Source organism: Heloderma suspectum, chromosome 7 (genome assembly GCF_057233095.1).
Source record: "Heloderma suspectum isolate Gila_16-S chromosome 7, 16-S_ref, whole genome shotgun sequence".
NCBI lineage: Eukaryota > Metazoa > Chordata > Lepidosauria > Squamata > Helodermatidae > Heloderma > Heloderma suspectum.
In genome coordinates this window covers 3,098,148-3,114,856 of record NC_139464.1, presented here as the reverse complement: position 1 = coordinate 3,114,856, position 16,709 = coordinate 3,098,148, and the positions used below count along the sequence as shown (strand labels likewise).

The 16,709-nt window shown below is 48.5% G+C and overlaps 1 protein-coding gene across 1 annotated transcript; it reads right to left on the bottom strand.

Moving 5' to 3' along the window:
- Positions 1–2,627: 2,627 nt before the first annotated feature.
- Positions 2,628–3,584, bottom strand: LOC146339233 (olfactory receptor 1G1-like). The gene has a single exon (XM_084811419.1). The coding sequence runs from the start codon at positions 3,582–3,584 to the stop codon at positions 2,628–2,630; it is 957 nt and encodes a 318-aa protein (XP_084667545.1).
- Positions 3,585–16,709: the final 13,125 nt, after the last annotated feature.

Genomic DNA, 16,709 nt, shown 5'->3' with positions numbered 1-16,709 from the left:
GCAGGGCCCCTGTCCTCATGAGGAGAGAGCAGCTCTGGAGATGTTCATTGTCTCTTGCAACAAGCTCTGTGTCTGCCAATGGGCAGCTTGAGCTGTTTTTAGCCCTCCGGGAAGTGCCTGGAGGTGGCGGCACTGGCCCAAATGGCATCAGTTCCCCCCCATTGGCCCCAAACATATCAGGAGGTGTTTTTGCTGTGCCAGTGAGAAACTGAACTGCGGCCATATCAAGACTCAACGCTATTCCTTCCCCCATCCACCCCTGGAGTGTCTGACCAGATTCAGAACTGCACAACTGTTAATTCTAGGACACGTTTTCTACTGCTAAGGATCTGGCTCTATGAAAAGCCATTTTATTTAACCCATGAGCATCTCTACAATACCATGCATCTGGTTTGGGTACAGCATTGAGGTGTGCATCATTCTCCAAATTCAGCGTGGACCCCAATTCAGCACTTTGGAAACTGACATGATTCTGCTCAGACTGATTTGGAGGCTGTCCAGTTCGACTTAGGTACCGAAACCACGTTGAGATTTGCAAATCCAAGGCTTCATGCCTCCCATCGACTATGAGCATTTCTACATGAGACATTTATTGCACGCTCGTGATTGGCCACTCATGGGTCCTTTACATGACATTGTCAATCTCCAGGGTGTCTCCCGCACTTTCTGTCATTTAACCCGGGGTTTAAAAGATCAGAGATAACCTGATAAGGAATGTTAATCTTCTATATCCGCTGTGTGTAATTACACAGTTCCACTTTACACCAGTACCATCTAGTGGCTGTATAATGAAACATGCAGAACTTGTAGATGAACGAACTCCCTGAATCAAAGCACGTGTCTGCCCATGTAAAGGAGCCGATCTCAGTGCCACAAAGAATTTGGAAACAAAAGCCCTGGTAAGCTGCAGGTGGGGTGAAGCCCTATGATGGGGAATTTTAAAAGGGCTATGACTTTTTTTTCCTGTTTGTCAGATGTGGATGAAATTTGCAGGATTATGCCTGACAAATTTTGGAAGAATAGGTGCAGTGGTTTTTGAGCTGTGCACCTTGATATGCTGATTAAAAAAAATAAAATAAAGTGAACTGCCAACAACTTTTGATTTCTTGTCAGAACTGGGTGAAATTTGCGGGGATAAAATTGCCCCTTCTGAGGGGATAAAGCCTGCCATGTTTCAGATGAATAAGTGCAGATATTTTTGTGCAAGAGCAGTCTTTACATTTTGAGGGTATCCCAGAAAGGGCATGCTTATCTCCCTATGTTCCTCGTGGACCATTCTTCTAAAAATGACAGTCAGCATACAGGTGGATACGTACGGCTGTTTGTGTGGAAGGCGAGTCCTCAAATTTGGAGGGGTGGTGATTCACTTCACCTTCCCCCTCCCCAGTGTTTTTTGGGGCAATTTGTATGAAAGCAACACATATCACAGAGGTGTCTCCAGGGAAGAAACTTGCAGAGTTTCAGATGGATAGGTGCAGGGGCTTGAGAGTTATGATGACTGAAAACCAGTTGGAGGCTTTTTCCATAGTGAAGCCTGGTGGCACTGGAAGAACGGCCATCTTGCGGTCCCATCCTTGCCCTCGCCCAAAGCACAGTGATTGGAGCCCCTGGTAAAACATGCACTAGGAGTAGAAGGTGGACCTGTCAGTTGCTCAACCCCACTCATTGACTCACTCCCCTCCATCAGCATTTAGAAAAAGAAAGCAAATGGCACTATTTTTGGAGAGATGTTGCCTGCCTTTCCAAAGCTGAATTGTGAACAAAGCCTCATGCAGGGTGCAGCTTCAGTTCTGGTTGCTTCGGAGGAAAGCTCGCTTCACCTCAGGAGGCATCGAAATGGTCTGAAGGGGGCTGATTCAGCTCAGGCTGAGGCCAAATCCAATGCATTTCCTTACACCTAGATGTAAAAAATGAGCTTTTATACTATGAAAAAACTACAGATGAGGTATGCTGGTTTCCTGTTTGCCACACCACAAAACCCTTGTTCTCTTGTTCTCTTACCATGAGAAAAATATATAAATATTTTGCTGTCCAACATAGTAAGTTCATTCATTCATTCATTCATTCATTCATCATTCATTCATTCATAACCTCTTCTACTTATCCACTCAAAAGACAAGATGGAGGATACTGCAAGCAAACAGCACAAACTTGTGCCACAGGTAAGGTGAACAGGGCTGGCATCTGTGATCAACGTGGCCAGGCACCTGCTGGGGCCCACACACTGGCAGGGCCCCCTGAAACCAACTGCCAGTGGTGGGCTTGCTCAATGGTGGTGAAGAAAAGCAGCCACCAGCACCGCTCCACAGCTCACTGCCACCCCAAGACGGCTACAGGTCTTATACTTGCACCATCCCACCTTCCCATCAACACCAGTACTGCTGGTGCTGGATCCAGCCCACCTCAGCTGTGCAGTGAGAAGGAGAAGTGTGACCAGCAGTAGCGCAGCTGAGCTGGACTGGCACTTGGGCAGTGCCATGGGCGGCAGCAGCACTACCCCATCTGTGTAGGCATGAGGGGAGAGGAACCGCACGGAAGGTCTTTTGTCTAGGGCACATCCAAATCTGAGCCACATTGGGAGGGGAAGAATAGAATACTGGCAGATAGCGCTGAGTGCCACAAATGTTTCATGCCTGCCACCGATGTTTGTGTGTGGACTTCTGGCTTTGCAGAACCTTCCTCAGGGCTCCCTTCACCTCCTTGTTGCGGAGGCTGTAGATCAGGGGATTGAGCATGGGAGGGATGATGCAGTACATGGTGGAGACCAGGGTGTCTGTCTCCAGGGAGTAGCCTGTCCGTGGCCAGCTGTAGTTCACCAGTCCACTTCCAAAGTAAATAGTGACCACGATCATGTGGGAGGCACAAGTGGAAAACGCTTTGTGTCTGCCAGTGCTGGACTGAATCCGCACGCTGGAGGACAGGATGTAGACATATGAAATGACGATTACCAGAAAGGGGATCTGCCCCACAAAGACGCTAGCTACGTGCACTGCAATTGTATTGACACGTGTATCACCACAGGCAATTTTCAGCAATGGCGGGACATCGCAGAAAATGTGTGGAATCTGGTTGACTCCGCAGAAGTACAAGTTGGAGTTCAGAGCAGTGTGGAGAGCAGAATCGAGGAAGCCCCACAGCCAAGCAGCAGAGGCGAGCTGGATGCACACCTTGGTGCTCATGAGGCGCGAGTAGTGCAAAGGCTTGCAGATGGCGGCGTAGCGGTCATAGGCCATGACGGCCAGCAGCGCAGCCTCCGTCCCCGAGAAAGACATCAGGAAGAACATCTGAGCCATGCATTGGTTGTAGGTGATGGTGTGTTGCTGGTGCAGGAGGTTCACCAGGATCTTAGGGACCGTGACTGAAGAGAGGCAAATATCTAAGCAAGACAAATGGCAGAGGAAAAAGTACATGGGGCTGTGGAGGCGGGAATCCAGCAGGATCAGGGTGAATATCACGATATTCCCTGTTACAGTGACCAAGTAAATGGCCAGGTATACAAAGAAGAGGTGGGTCTGGCCATCTAGAATGCTGGAGAAACCCAGAAAGACAAATTCCCTCAGCTGTGTCCAGTTGCCGGCTCCCATTGGGAAGCTGGCATTCACGTGGAAGGAGAGAAACATATAAAGGTAACACATTTTGAGTACTGGATTCAGCCAGGGGGTTAGGGTTGGGGTAGGGATGTGCCCCGGAGCCTTGTAGCTGTTGTCATGTAGAAAACAGGGCTAGACCACCTGAAGTGCGGTGAAGAGACAGGGAAAAGAACAAAGCAGAGCCTCCTTATGGTGTCCCAGTGGCAGAGCCAACAGTGTGACTGTGGCCTTAGTCAAAATGCACCAGCAGCAATCGGAAGCACAGGTGACCCTTGCGTCGACTTCCCAGGGCTGCATTCTCCATTTGTGATCCAGGCACCACTAATTGCAGGGCACTGGGGAAGAGAGACACAGGCAGGGGTTTCTTTCCATCCCCAACAGCAGCAGCAGTTGCTCATGACCCCCATCCTATCATTAGGCTAGAGATGCATAGAAAATAAGTAGAGCTTTGGCTAATAAACACTCAGGGCCAGAACATATGCAACGTTTGTCATGGAATTTGTCCTTAAGTAGTTGACTTCTAAAAAATGAATAGCGGGGGGGGGGGGCTGAGCTAGATTGGGACCATGGCATGGTGGGAGGAATCCTTCAACCCTACCACCTATTATTCACAGTGCCCCACACCTGCTCTTCAGTTTGAAGAGCAGGTGCAGGGCCCCCGATCCCAACTGGGACTGTGGTTGGAGAAAAGAGTTGAAGCCTTCCTTTTCCCATGCTATGGCCCTGATCTGGCTAAAAGGCCAGCATGCTAGCTATTTGTTTTTTTAAATATCAGCTATTCAGGGGTAATCTGTGTGACAAATTCCATGTCTATAGTTCATAGAACCATAGAATCATAGAATAGTAGGGTTGGAAGGGGCCTACAAGGCCATCGAGTCCAACCCCCTGCTCAAGGCAGGAATCCAAGTCAGAGCATCCCTGACAGATGGCTGTCCAGCCTCGTCCTGAATGCCTCCAGTGTGGGAGAGCCCACCACCTCCCTCGGTAATGGGTTCCATTGTCGTATTGCTCTAACAGTCAGGATGTTTTTCCTGATGTTCAGACGGAATCTGGCTTCCTGTAACTTGAGCCCATTATTCTGTGTCCTGCACTCTGGGATGACCAAGAAGAGATCCTGGCCTTCCTCTCTGTAACAACCTTTCAAGTACTTGAAGAGTGCTATCATATCTCCCCTCAGTCTTCTCTTCTCAAGGCTAAGCATGCCCAGTTCTTTCAGTCTCTCCTCGAAGGACTTTGTTTCCAGTCCCCTGATCATCTTTGTTGCCCTCCTCTGAACCCTCTCCAGCTTGTCTGCATCCTTCTTAAAGTGTGGTGCCCAGAACTGGACACAGTACTCCAGATGAGGCCTAACCAGTGCTGAGTAGAGGGGAACTAGTACTTCCCGGGATTTGGAAGCTATGCAGCCCAAAATAGCATTGGCCTTTTTTGCAGCCACATCACATTGTTGGCTCATATTCAGCTTGTTATCGACAACAATTCCAAGATCCTTCTCGCTTGTAGTGCTGTTGAGCCATGTATCACCTATCTTGTAACTGTGCATTTGGTTTCTTTTTCCTAGATGCAGAACTGGGCATTTATCCCTATGAAATGTCATTCTGTTGTTTTCTGCCCAGCGCTCCAGCCCATCAAGATCACTTTGAATTTTGTTTCTGTCTTCCAAAGTATTAGCTATCCCGCCCAATTTGGTGTCATCTGCAAATTTGATCAGCATTCCCTGCACCTCCTCCTCCAAGTCATTCATAAAAATGTTGAAGAGCACTGGGCCCAGTTGGGTCCTAAGAGGATGGCTGAACTTTTTAATTTGTATTCATTACCTTATGAATTGGCTAAATGCAATGGAATGAGGGAGGGACAGAGAAAAACAAACTGTGGCATTCATTTCAGCATGTTTAAAATGCCAGAGAAGAGGAAAAGGTCTTTGTCTGAATTCTAAGAAGCTGGCATTGTGGCTTTTCACCTTTTCACCTCATTTGTAACTGCAAATAGCTTATATGGTACTTGGCTTTTGTAACATGGCAGTTCATACTTTACTGAAGTGGTTCCAATCACAACATCCCTTATATTTGGTCAAATATCTCACAATCCACCCCCCTCCCTCCCATTGCAAATGCCCCCCTGCTCAGCACTCCCTATCAACAGACACCTAACGTCTTGCATTTTTGTTTTTTGTGGCCCCGCAGCTGGGTATGGTGCTCTCCCTTTTGAGGTCTAATGATACCTAGATCAGTATGGTGTAGGTGATGAAGGCTTTCCCTGCAAATGCTTAGGGGACTTTTCAAGAGAAGCTTCAGTTTCAGCCCTGAGCATCTATGCTTCACTGGGCGGTTCCATGTTTGAGATCCTGCAGAGCTGCAGCTAACTGCAGAAGACCAAACCAGAGTTGATACACCAGTGGCCCGACTCAGTATAAGGCAGATCCCCGCTCCAAATTTCTTCTAGAGAACTTTTTGAGAGAAGTAGCTCTGCAAGTTTCTTATTTTTTCCTATAGATTTTTTTACTCAGCGCTGCTTAATGCCAAGTGCCTTAATGCCTTGATGCCAACTGAACCTCTGGTAGTTTAACATCTTCGTCCATCTATCTTGATTGAGTCCATCTGGCCATGAGTTAATTGTGGGGAAAGCTTTAGAAATACCTGCCTGTGCTGGCTTCCAACCTATGTGGAGCTGGTTCTGCATCTGCAACGACAATTCTGATTCCAGTTTCAGAAGAGGACTGCAAATGTTACCTTCAGAAAGCCTGCGGTAGCTCCCATCATGGGCTGGGAGCTATCACATGCATGGTCCCACAGGGATCTGTATTGGGAACAATGCTTTTCAACTTGTGCATAAATGATCTGGAATTAGGAGTGAGCAGTGAGGTGGCCAGGTTTGCTGTATACACCAAATTATTTCGGGTGGTTAAAACAAATAGGGATTGTGAGGAGCTCCAAAAGGATCTCTCCAACTGGGAGAATGGGCTTCCAAATGGCAAATGTAGTTCAATGTAAGCAAGTGCAAAGTGATGCACATTGGGGCAAAAATCCCAACTTCAGGTAGGTGATGGGTAACCAACCAAGAAAGGGGTTGTGGTGGACAGCTCAATGAAAATGACAACCTAGTGTGCGGCCGCTGTAAAAAAGACAAACTCCATGCTAGGCATAATTACAAAAGAAATTGAGGATACAAGTGCCAATATCATACTGCCTTTATGCAAATCTATGGTGCAACCACACTTGGAATACTGTATTCAGTTCTGGTCACCACACCTAAAAAGGGACATTGTAGAGCTGGAAAAAGTGCAGAAAAGGGCAACTAAAATGATCAAGGGGCTGGAGCATCTCCCCTATGAGAGAAAGGTACAACAGCTGGGCTTGTTTCACTTGGGAAAAAAGGAGGGTAAGGGGAGACATGATAGAGGTGTACAAAATTATGCATGGTGTGCAGAATGTAGACAGGGATACATTTTTCTCCCTGTCTCCCAATATTAGAACCTGGGGCCATCCCATGAAGCTGACTGGTGGGAGATTCACACAGCACATAGTTAAATTATGGAATTTGCTACCACACAATGTAGTGATGGCCACCAATTTGGATGGCTTTAAAAGGGGGTGAGACAAATTCCTTGAGGAAAAGGCTATCAGTGGCTATTAGCTCTGATGGTTATGTGCTACCTCCAGTATTAGAGGCAGCATGCCTGTGTACACCAGTTCCCCAGTTGCTGGGGAACATGGGCAGGAGGGTGCTGTTGTGCTCATGCCCTGCTTGTGGGTTTCCTGTGGGCAGCTGACCGACCACTGTGTGAAGAGAGTGCTGGACTGGATGGACTCTTGGTCTGATCCAGCACCAGGGCTCTTCTTATCTTAGTTTCTTATGATTTTCGAGCATGTCCCCTACCCTGGAATATCAAGAATGGTTCTAGTTTTCTGGCCACAAAGCTACTCACCCCTGCCATGGTTGTATTCCTTCTCCACCTGCCAGGAAATGGAGGCATTTAGGTCTGGGTCATCCTGGAAAGAAGACATGCCTCTCTGCCACACAGTGTGGGTAAGGGGTACATCCAGGATGGATATACAGCTTAGGCTAAAACATATAGGATGCCAGACCCCAAAATACCCCCAAGCAGGGCACCCACAAATATATGACACACTCCAACACTCCATCTCCAACATCTACGAGCAAGTCACTCCTATTGCGTGAGGACAGCAGCGCCTGGAGGGAAGGATGTTTCACCAAGCGTGAGGGGCCTTGCGGATCCAACTGCAGAGGAAACCCAGAGGGAGTAAGATGGAGATGGGAGGAACTCACAGAAAACAGGTGCTCACAGGGGGATTTCTAGCCAGCACAATGGAGCCTTACAGAGTGAAGGTCAGGCATACACAGGTCACACCCGGAGAGCTGTCTGGGGTGGCCTCCAGATGAAGGGCTCTCAGCGCCACCAGTTAAAACACATTGTGGGCAGCCATTCTGTCTTTTCTTTCTTAATGGATTTTCTGTCATGAGGAAAAAGAATGAAGAAGTAGTGGGAAAACACGGGAGGGTTACGAATGACAGATGATGGATGTCTGGGGTGTGCCTCCGCACTATCGCCTTCACTTCTTTTCCAACTGTGTTGCGCTGCTTCCCCAAGCGCGTTTTCTCTCGCGCGTGTTCCCATGTCCCAAAAGGACCCAATCTATCACCGTTGTACCCTGGCAGGCTGCGCTGTTTCCACGGAGCCCTAATCGCGTTATTCTCTTGATGGCCGGGTGGAGCCTTTCTGGAGCGGGTTGGGCCTGCTTTCCCCGTTTGTTTTCCCGCCTCCTCCTGTTTCCGACTCCCCCCTCCCTCGCCCCCTCTGCCCCGCTGAAGTTTCCCGCTCTGGCCAGTCTCCTCCTTGCCTTCCCAGCCCTTTTGTTTTGCTTCAGAGAAGGAGCGAAAAATCAAAGCGCTGTGTCTGGAGCATCCCCCGCCCTTTAAACGTTCCTTGTTGTCCCTGAAATGGGGATTTAAAGCGCAGTTGTGCATTAATGTGGTGGCGAAAAATCACAGTGCTGTGTCTGGACCATCCCACACCCCTTTAAACTTTCTTCCTTGCCCCTAAAATGAGTGCTTATGTGTGCATCTTTTCTTCTCTGCCTAACTGCTCCCTCCAGGATCATCTCCCCCTCTCCATCACACAACTTCAGTGTTCCCGCCTCCTCCCCCATGTTTCTAGGACAATGGAAGGAGAAGGTAATGGAGGAGTATGGGATTTTTAAAAAGGCTTTCCCCTTCTCCCACACTTTCTCCTTTCCCCTGAAAGTCCAGATGCCCCCGCATTTCAGGAGCAAGCCTCATTGAGCACAATGGGAGTTACTTCCAAGTAGACACACACATGCTTGTGCTGGGAAGGGGGGGAAGAACACAAAGAGGGAACCCAGCCCCCATTTTAACCCAGAGGACCGCATTGACCACAATAGGAGTTACTTCTGACAAGACAGTAGGGTTTGTTGTGGGAAAGAGAGTGAAACCAGCCCCCATTTTAACACTCAGGATCTCTATTTGGAAGCTGTGAAGGAGTTACATCCTAAGGCAATGGACCCAAGCCTCGAGATCGCGCTTAATGGCATTTCAGGAAATGGGCTTAAAAGTGTGCCATTTCAATTGAGGGGGAATCGCTGTAAGTTCTGATGGAGGCATTCAAAGGCAAGCCTCATTCAGCACAATGGGAGTTACTTCTGAGGAGACCTAATGGGTTTCTTGTGGAAAAGAGAGTAGCACACACAAAGACGGAATCCGGCCCCCATTGTAACCCGCAGGATAGCTATAAGGAAGCTGCAAAGTACTTTCATCCTAAGGCAATTTATTGGAGCCTCGCTCGGTCCGCTTAAACACATTTAAGGAATTGGACTTTGATGTGTGCCACTTCAATTGAGGGGGAATCTCAGCCTCATCCACACCCATGGGAGTTACTTCTGAGGAGACACTAATGGGTTAGTTGTGGGAAAGAGACTGAAACAGGGATGGTGGAGAATTCCGCCACGGATTCCAGTGAGGCCAGATTGTTTAGAATCCGGCCCCCCAGAATCCATGGCAGAACGGCCTCCTGCCCCCTGCCCCGGCCGGCGGAATCCCCCCGGGACAGCACTTACCTGGGGTGGATGCGGCGGATGCGGCGGCGGCGGCTCCGGCGGCTGGTCTCCTGGCCGGCCGCAGCAGGGTTGCTGCCGCCGCCATTGCTGTCCTTGGACTGTGATAGGCTACGTAAATTCTTAATTGACATGGGCTAGAACGGAGAAAAATAAGAGAACGCAAATAGCGTCCACTATGCTATTTGCGTTCCCCTTTTTTTCCGCCGTTTTATCTTACGTAAATATTTACGCAAGATAAATCGGTGAAAAATAGGGCACGCAAATGGCGGCCGCCGTAGCTGCCGCCATTTACGTACGCTCCGTGTTGTTTTTTTTTTTTGAGGTTAGCCATGATAGGCTACGTAAATTCTTACATAGCCTATCACGGCTGTCTGGCTGGACGCAAATGGCAGCCGCTACGGCGGCCGCCATTTGCATCCGCACCAGGCTGTCCGCAGCCAGAAATCTGGCTGCGGACGGCCCTGGCTGGCTGCTCCGCGGCCTGGCCGCGGAGCAGGGTCAGCCATCGAGGATTCCAGGGGGGAGGACCAGATCACCTCCCCCCCCGTCAAGGATTCCTGCGGGAGGGACGGAGCAAAGGTAAGTGAGTTTCGTACATCCCTAGACTGAAACCAGCCCCCATTTTGACACACAGGATCTCTATATGGAAGCTGTTAATGAGTTATGTCCTGAGGCAATGGCCCGAAGACTCCATATTGCGCTTAATTGCATTTAAGGAACTGAGGGCTTTGATATGTGCCGCATCAACTGTGGGGCTTCTCTGTCATTTCTGTGGTCACTGAGAGGGCAAGCCTCATTCAGCACAATGGGAAGAAACACCCCTTGACTGGGGTCATGGCCTGTGTTCCAGTGGTCATTTTCAATGACACTTTAAAAGTTGGCCCCTCGGCATCCTGCTCCAAAATGGCGATGAAACCTCCGGAAAACAGGGAGGGAAAGGGTTGGGCCACTGAGGTCAGAGCGACACACCCACAACGGCTGGGCCACACGCCTCATGGGCAGGACTAAGACAGCAAGCCCAGTGTGGTTGTGGAAACAGCTCAGTAATGGAGCCACAGTAAGCTGGAAAAGTCGGACTACAAGCAGTCTCAGAAGAAGTGGTTTTTCAGCGATAAAATACAACACTGGGGCTGAATGGCCATGACGTCATGGAACCACAGAGACCCCACGGCGCAGGCAGGTTGGAGTAAATCGCAGGTGGAAACACAGCCCTGGACACCCCTGTAAAAGTCCGTGAGTGATGAGGCAGGGCAATTGCACAGTAAAGGTGTAATCTGATTCCCCCAGAGGACCGGCAATGGCCCAAAGTGCTGATGGGCTTGTCCCTAAGCTTGATACCACTGGGATTTAAAGAGAGAGGGAGTAGGATTGTGCTACACCTAGAAGAACATCTCCAATCTTGGAGGCTTCCAGGTATCCAATGCCCGGCCAAGCTGCTGCCGGCAGGGCAGGAGGAATGACAGAGGCGTTCTCGCCCTCCCCTTACACAGTTTTCCTCTAGATGGGCCTTTGAGCCTGTCTAAAGAAGGCGCACTGGCAGGGGCTGGGCCAGTGCTGGAGAAGTCATAGGATTTCTTGTATTCGGGCCTCTTCTCTTCTCTCCTCTCCTCTCCCTTCCCCTCCCCTCCCCTCCCTGCCCCTTTGCCCTCCCTCCGAGGCTGCGTTTGCAACCTCGGGAAACAGCTGGCGTGGTTCTTTCCGCAGTAGTGGGATGGGGGACAGGGATGGATCTCAGTGTCCCCTCCCGAGGTTGTAACAGTGCCTATGGCCTCGGGAGTGGGACTTGGAACAATCCTATGTTCCCTAGGAGGCTCTCCCAAGGACCACAGGTTGGCTCTCTTAAGGACATTGGGCTTCCACTGTCCAGTTCTTTTTGTTCTTTTATGCTTTAATTGTCGTATTGCTTTTTATTGATATATGTTACACTCTATTTCTGTATACAGTAAAGAGCTTAAATTAAGAGAAAGGGCTCACATGTAAAAATGAAGATTAGACAATTACCCTTAGGGTGCAATCCTACCCAGATAGGCAGCCGCCTCCAAACTTGGAGGCCTTTGGAGGCCTATCCAAAGCAGGGCAGGAGAAGCATGGAGGGGATTGTTCCCTCCGTGCTTCTCCCACCCTGCATTTTCGGCTAGACAGCCAATTGTGGCTTTCTAGCTGCGGGAGGGCTGAGCAGGGAAGGAGGCTGCCGTACGACACATTGGATGTCCACCCTCCCCGCCCCTCCCTGCCCCCAGACATGCCCCTTTTCAGCCATTCTGCGCTCCTCTTGCGAGCGCGGAGGATGAGGCTGGTCCGCACTCCCTTGGAGGCAGCATGGAAGTGGGGGGAGGTTGGTTCCTGGAAAACAGGATATCCTATGGCCATCTAGCTGCTGTCTAGTGGCCATAGGATCACTCCCTCCAGGTGCTTCAAGTCAGGGCTTTTATTGTGCAACCACACTGCCCCATTCATGGAATTCTATTGGGGTGGGGGTTGTCCAGATTTCATCACCTTCAGTTTGCAGCCCTCCTATGTTTTCCCAATACTTCTTCCATCTTTTTTCTTACCAGAAAAAATCCATGAAGGAAAATGGTGGAATGGCTGGACAATGCCTTTTGATTGGTAGGACCTGGAGCCCTTCATCTGGAAGCACCAATGGCTAAAGGATCCTGACAGAGGAACTGTCATATCTGTCTCATGATCGGGAGAGGTATCTCCTTTCAAGGTTTGAGCGATGGGTTATTCAGGTTGCTGATAAATCTGTGTGCAGAAGTGGTTCGTATCCACAACAGAGGAGAAGTTGTCCCTCGCTGTCATAGCTACTCACCCTGTAAATAGGCCTGAATAGATCCCAACAGACTGTTCCGCAATGGCTACTGATTTCTTGGACATTCTGTATCCCTGCAAAGGATGGACTGTTTCAAGCAGGCCAGGGCATTCAGGTTCTTTACATTTACTGTGATTATCCATTGTTTTAAATCCCTCAGCTCTCTTTCCCAGCAGAAGCAAAAGTAATTTACAGCGCAATCTTATCCTTGTCTGTTGTTGTTGTTGTTCAGTCGTTCAGTCGTGTCCGACTCTTCATGACCCCATGGACCATAGCACACCAGGCCTTCCTGTCCTGCGCTCTCTCCCGGAGCGTGCTCAAGTTCATATTCATTGCATCCGTGATGCTATCTAGCCATCTCATCCTCTGTCGTCCCCTTCTCCTTTTGCCTTCAGTCTTTCCCAGCATCAGGGTCTTTTCCAGGGAGTTTTCTCTTCGCATTAGGTGGCCAAAATATTGGAGCTTCAGCTTCAGTATCTGTCCTTCCAATGAGCACTCAGGGCTGATTTCCTTTAGGATGGACTGATTGGACCTCCTTGCAGTCCAGGGGACTCGTAAGAGTCTTCTCCAGCACCACAGTTCGAAAGCATCAATTCTTCGGCGCTCAGCCTTCCTTATAGTCCAGCTCTCACAGCCATACATTACTACTGGGAAAACCATAGCTTTGATTAGACGGACCTTTGTCGGCAAGGTGATGTCTCTGCTTCTTACTATGCTGTCTAGGTTGGCCATAGCTTTCCTCCCCAGGAGCAAGCGTCTTTTAATTTCATGGCTACAGTCACCGTCTGCGGTGATCTTGGAGCCCAAGAAAGTAAAATCTGTCACTGCTTCCATTTCTTCCCCTTCTATATGCCAGGAAGTGATGGGGCCAGATGCCATGATCATAGTTTTTTTAATGTTGAGTTTCAAACCAGCTTTTGCACTCTCCTCTTTCACCCTCAACAAGAGGCTCTTTAGTTCCTCTTTGCTTTCTGCCATTAGGGTGGTATCGTCTGCATATCGGAGGTTGTTGATAATTCTCCCGGCAATCTTAATTCCGACCTCTGATTCATCCAACCCGGCATTTCTCATGATGTACTCTGCATATAAGTTAAATAAGCAGGGTGACAATATGCAGCCTTGTCGTACTCCTTTCCCAATTTTGAACCAATCGGTTGTTCCATGTCTGGTTCTTACTGTTGCTTCTTGGCCCTCGTACAGGTTTCTCAGGAGACAGGTAAGGTGGTCTGGTACTCCCATCACTTTAAGAATTTGCCACAGTTTGTTGTGATCCACACAATCAAAGGCTTTAGCGTAGTCAATGAAGCAGAAATAGACGTTTTTCTGGAATTCTCTTGCTTTCTCCATGATGCAGCGAATGTTGGCGATTTGATCTCTAGTTCCTCTGCCTCTTCGAAACCCAGCTTGTACTTCTGGTAGTTCTCGGTTCGCATACTGCTGAAGCCTAGCTTGTAGGATTTTGAGCATAACCTTGCTGGCATGTGAAATGAGCGCAATTGTGCGGTAGTTTGAACACTCTTTGGCGTTGCCCTTCTTTGGAATTGGAATGTAAACTGACCTTTTCCAGTCTTGTGGCCACTGTTGAGTGTTCCAGATTTGTTGACATATTGAATGCAGCACTTTAACAGCATCATCTTTTAGGATTTTAAATAGCTCGGCTGGAATACTGTCATCTCCGCTAGCTTTGTTGTTACTAATGCTTCCTAAGGCCCACTTGACTTCACTCTCGAGGATGTCCGGCTCAAGTTCAGTGACCGCACTATCATGGCTATCAAGGACATTCAGATCTTTCCTGTATAGTTCTTCTGTGTATTCTTGCCACCTCTTCTGAATCTCATCTGCTTCTGTTAGGTCCCTGCCTTCTTTGTCCTTTATCATGCCCGTCTTTGCACAAAACGTTCCCTTGAGATCTCCAATTTTCTTGAAGAGATCTCTAGTCTTTCCCATTCTGTTGTTTTCCTCGATTTCTTTGCATTGTTCATTTAAGAAGGCCTTCTTGTCTCTCCTTGCTATTCTCTGGAACTCTGCATTCAGTTGGGTATATCTTCCCCTTTCTCCCTTGCTTTTCGCTTCCCTTCTTTCCTCAGCTACTTGTAAAGCTTCATCAGACAGCCACTTTGCTTTCTTGCATTTCTTTTTCTTTGGGATGGATTTCGTTGCTGCCTCCTGAACAATGTTACGGACCTCCGTCCATAGTTCCTCAGGCACTCTGTCTATCAGGTCTAATCCCTGAAATCTATTCCTCACCTCCACTGTATATTCATCAGGGATATGATTTAGGTCATACCTGAATGGTTTAGTGGTTTTCCCTACGTTCTTCAATTTAAGACGAAATTTTGCAAGAAGCAGCTCATGATCTGAGCCACAGTCAGCTCCAGGTCTTGTTTTTACTGACTGTATGGAGCTTCTGCATCTTTGGCTGCAAAGGACATAATCAATCTGATTTCGATACTGACCATCTGGTGACGTCCATGTGTAGAGTCGCCTCTTGTGCTGTTGGAAAAGAGTGTTTGCTATGATCAGCATGTTCTCTTGGCAAAACTCTATTAGCTTTTGTCCTGCTTCATTTTGTACACCAAGGCCATGCCTGCCTGTTATCCCGGTGATTTCTTGATTTCCTACTTTAGCATTCCAATCCCCTATGATGAAGAGGACATCTTTTTTTGGTGTTAGTTCTAGAAGGTGTTGTAGGTCTTCATAGAACCGATCAACCTCAGCTTCTTCGGCCTCAGTGGTTGGGGCATAGACTTGAATTACTGTGATGTTGAATGGTTTGCCTTGGATTCGTACTGAGATCATTCTATCATTTTTAAGATTGTACCCCAGTACTGCTTTTCCCACCCTTTTGTTGACTATGAGTACTACTCCATTTCTTCTAAGGGATTCTTGCCCACAATAGTAGATATGATGGTCACCTGAATTAAATTCGCCCATGCCTGTCCATTTTAGTTCGCTGATTCCCAAGATGTCGATGTTCAATCTTGCCATCTCATGTTTGACCCCCTCCAGCTTACCTTGATTCATTGATCTGACATTCCAGGTTCCTAAACAATATTGTTCTTTACAGCATCGGATTTTCTTTTCACCACCAGACACATCCACAGCTGAGTGTCCTTTCGGCTTTGGCCCAGCCGCTTCACTCTTTCTGGCGCTACTTGGAAATACCCTCTGCTCTTCCCCAGTAGTATATTGGACACCTTCCGACCTGAGGGGCTCATCTTCCAGCGTCATCTCTTTTAGCCTTGCGTTCCATGGGGTTTTCTTGGCAAGAATACTGGAGTGGGTTGCCATTTCCTTCTCCAGTGGACCACATTTTGTCAGAACTCTCTGCCATGACCTGTCCGTCTTGGGTGGCCCTGCACGGCATAGCTTATGGCTTCACTGAGTTACGCAAGCCCCTTCGCCACAACAAGGCAGTGATCCATGAAGGCGTATCCTTGTCTATTCCGAAGTAATTGCTACTGAGGTCAATGGGACCTACTCCCAGGTAAGTATCAATAGGATAGCAGCAATATCAACAATTATGTGGTTCATCCATGATTTCCCCAACCCCCAAATCCCTCCACATGCTCGTTTTTCCTTTTTGAAAAATATATTGGGTTGTTTAAATGCTCTCTCTGACTTCTCTGACAAGTTCTTTTCCATATTTGAGTTTACCCAAATTCTAAGTTGTCATCCATTTCCTCTCCCTCATTGTCAAGAAATCCATTTTCCTCCAGTGTCTTAGCAGCCTGTAAAGTCCACTTTGGTAAGGCTGAGCCCGCACGTATTTGTTAGGCTGCCTAGCAATGGTGTTATCTTGTTCCATCCCTGGCTTCAGGGCCAAAGCAGAACCCTCCCGAATGGGGCTGAATGCATTCAGCTGAGCGTCTGTGGATCTTTCTGCCCTGCAGGAAGTCCGGGAAGACTGGCTCCAGCTCGCTCGTGATCGGCTAATGGGGATCACCTCAGATTTGCTGAAGGCTTCAGGTGGAAACCCCGGGGTGGGGGGCTGCCTGTGGTCGTCGCTTGCTTCCATGTTGCCCTGTCCGGTGCTTGCTTTGGAGGGCTTGCTGCTGGAGGTCCTGTTCTACTGAAGACCTGTGTCGTTGGTATGTGTAGACAGGTTTAGCCAGTTTTCTTGTTTTGCCTTGGAAGTATTGTTTCCAAACAGCGCTCTGGTTCTTTTGTAAGTTATTCCCTTTCCCCTTTTTGTAAATAAACGTACCACCAATGCTA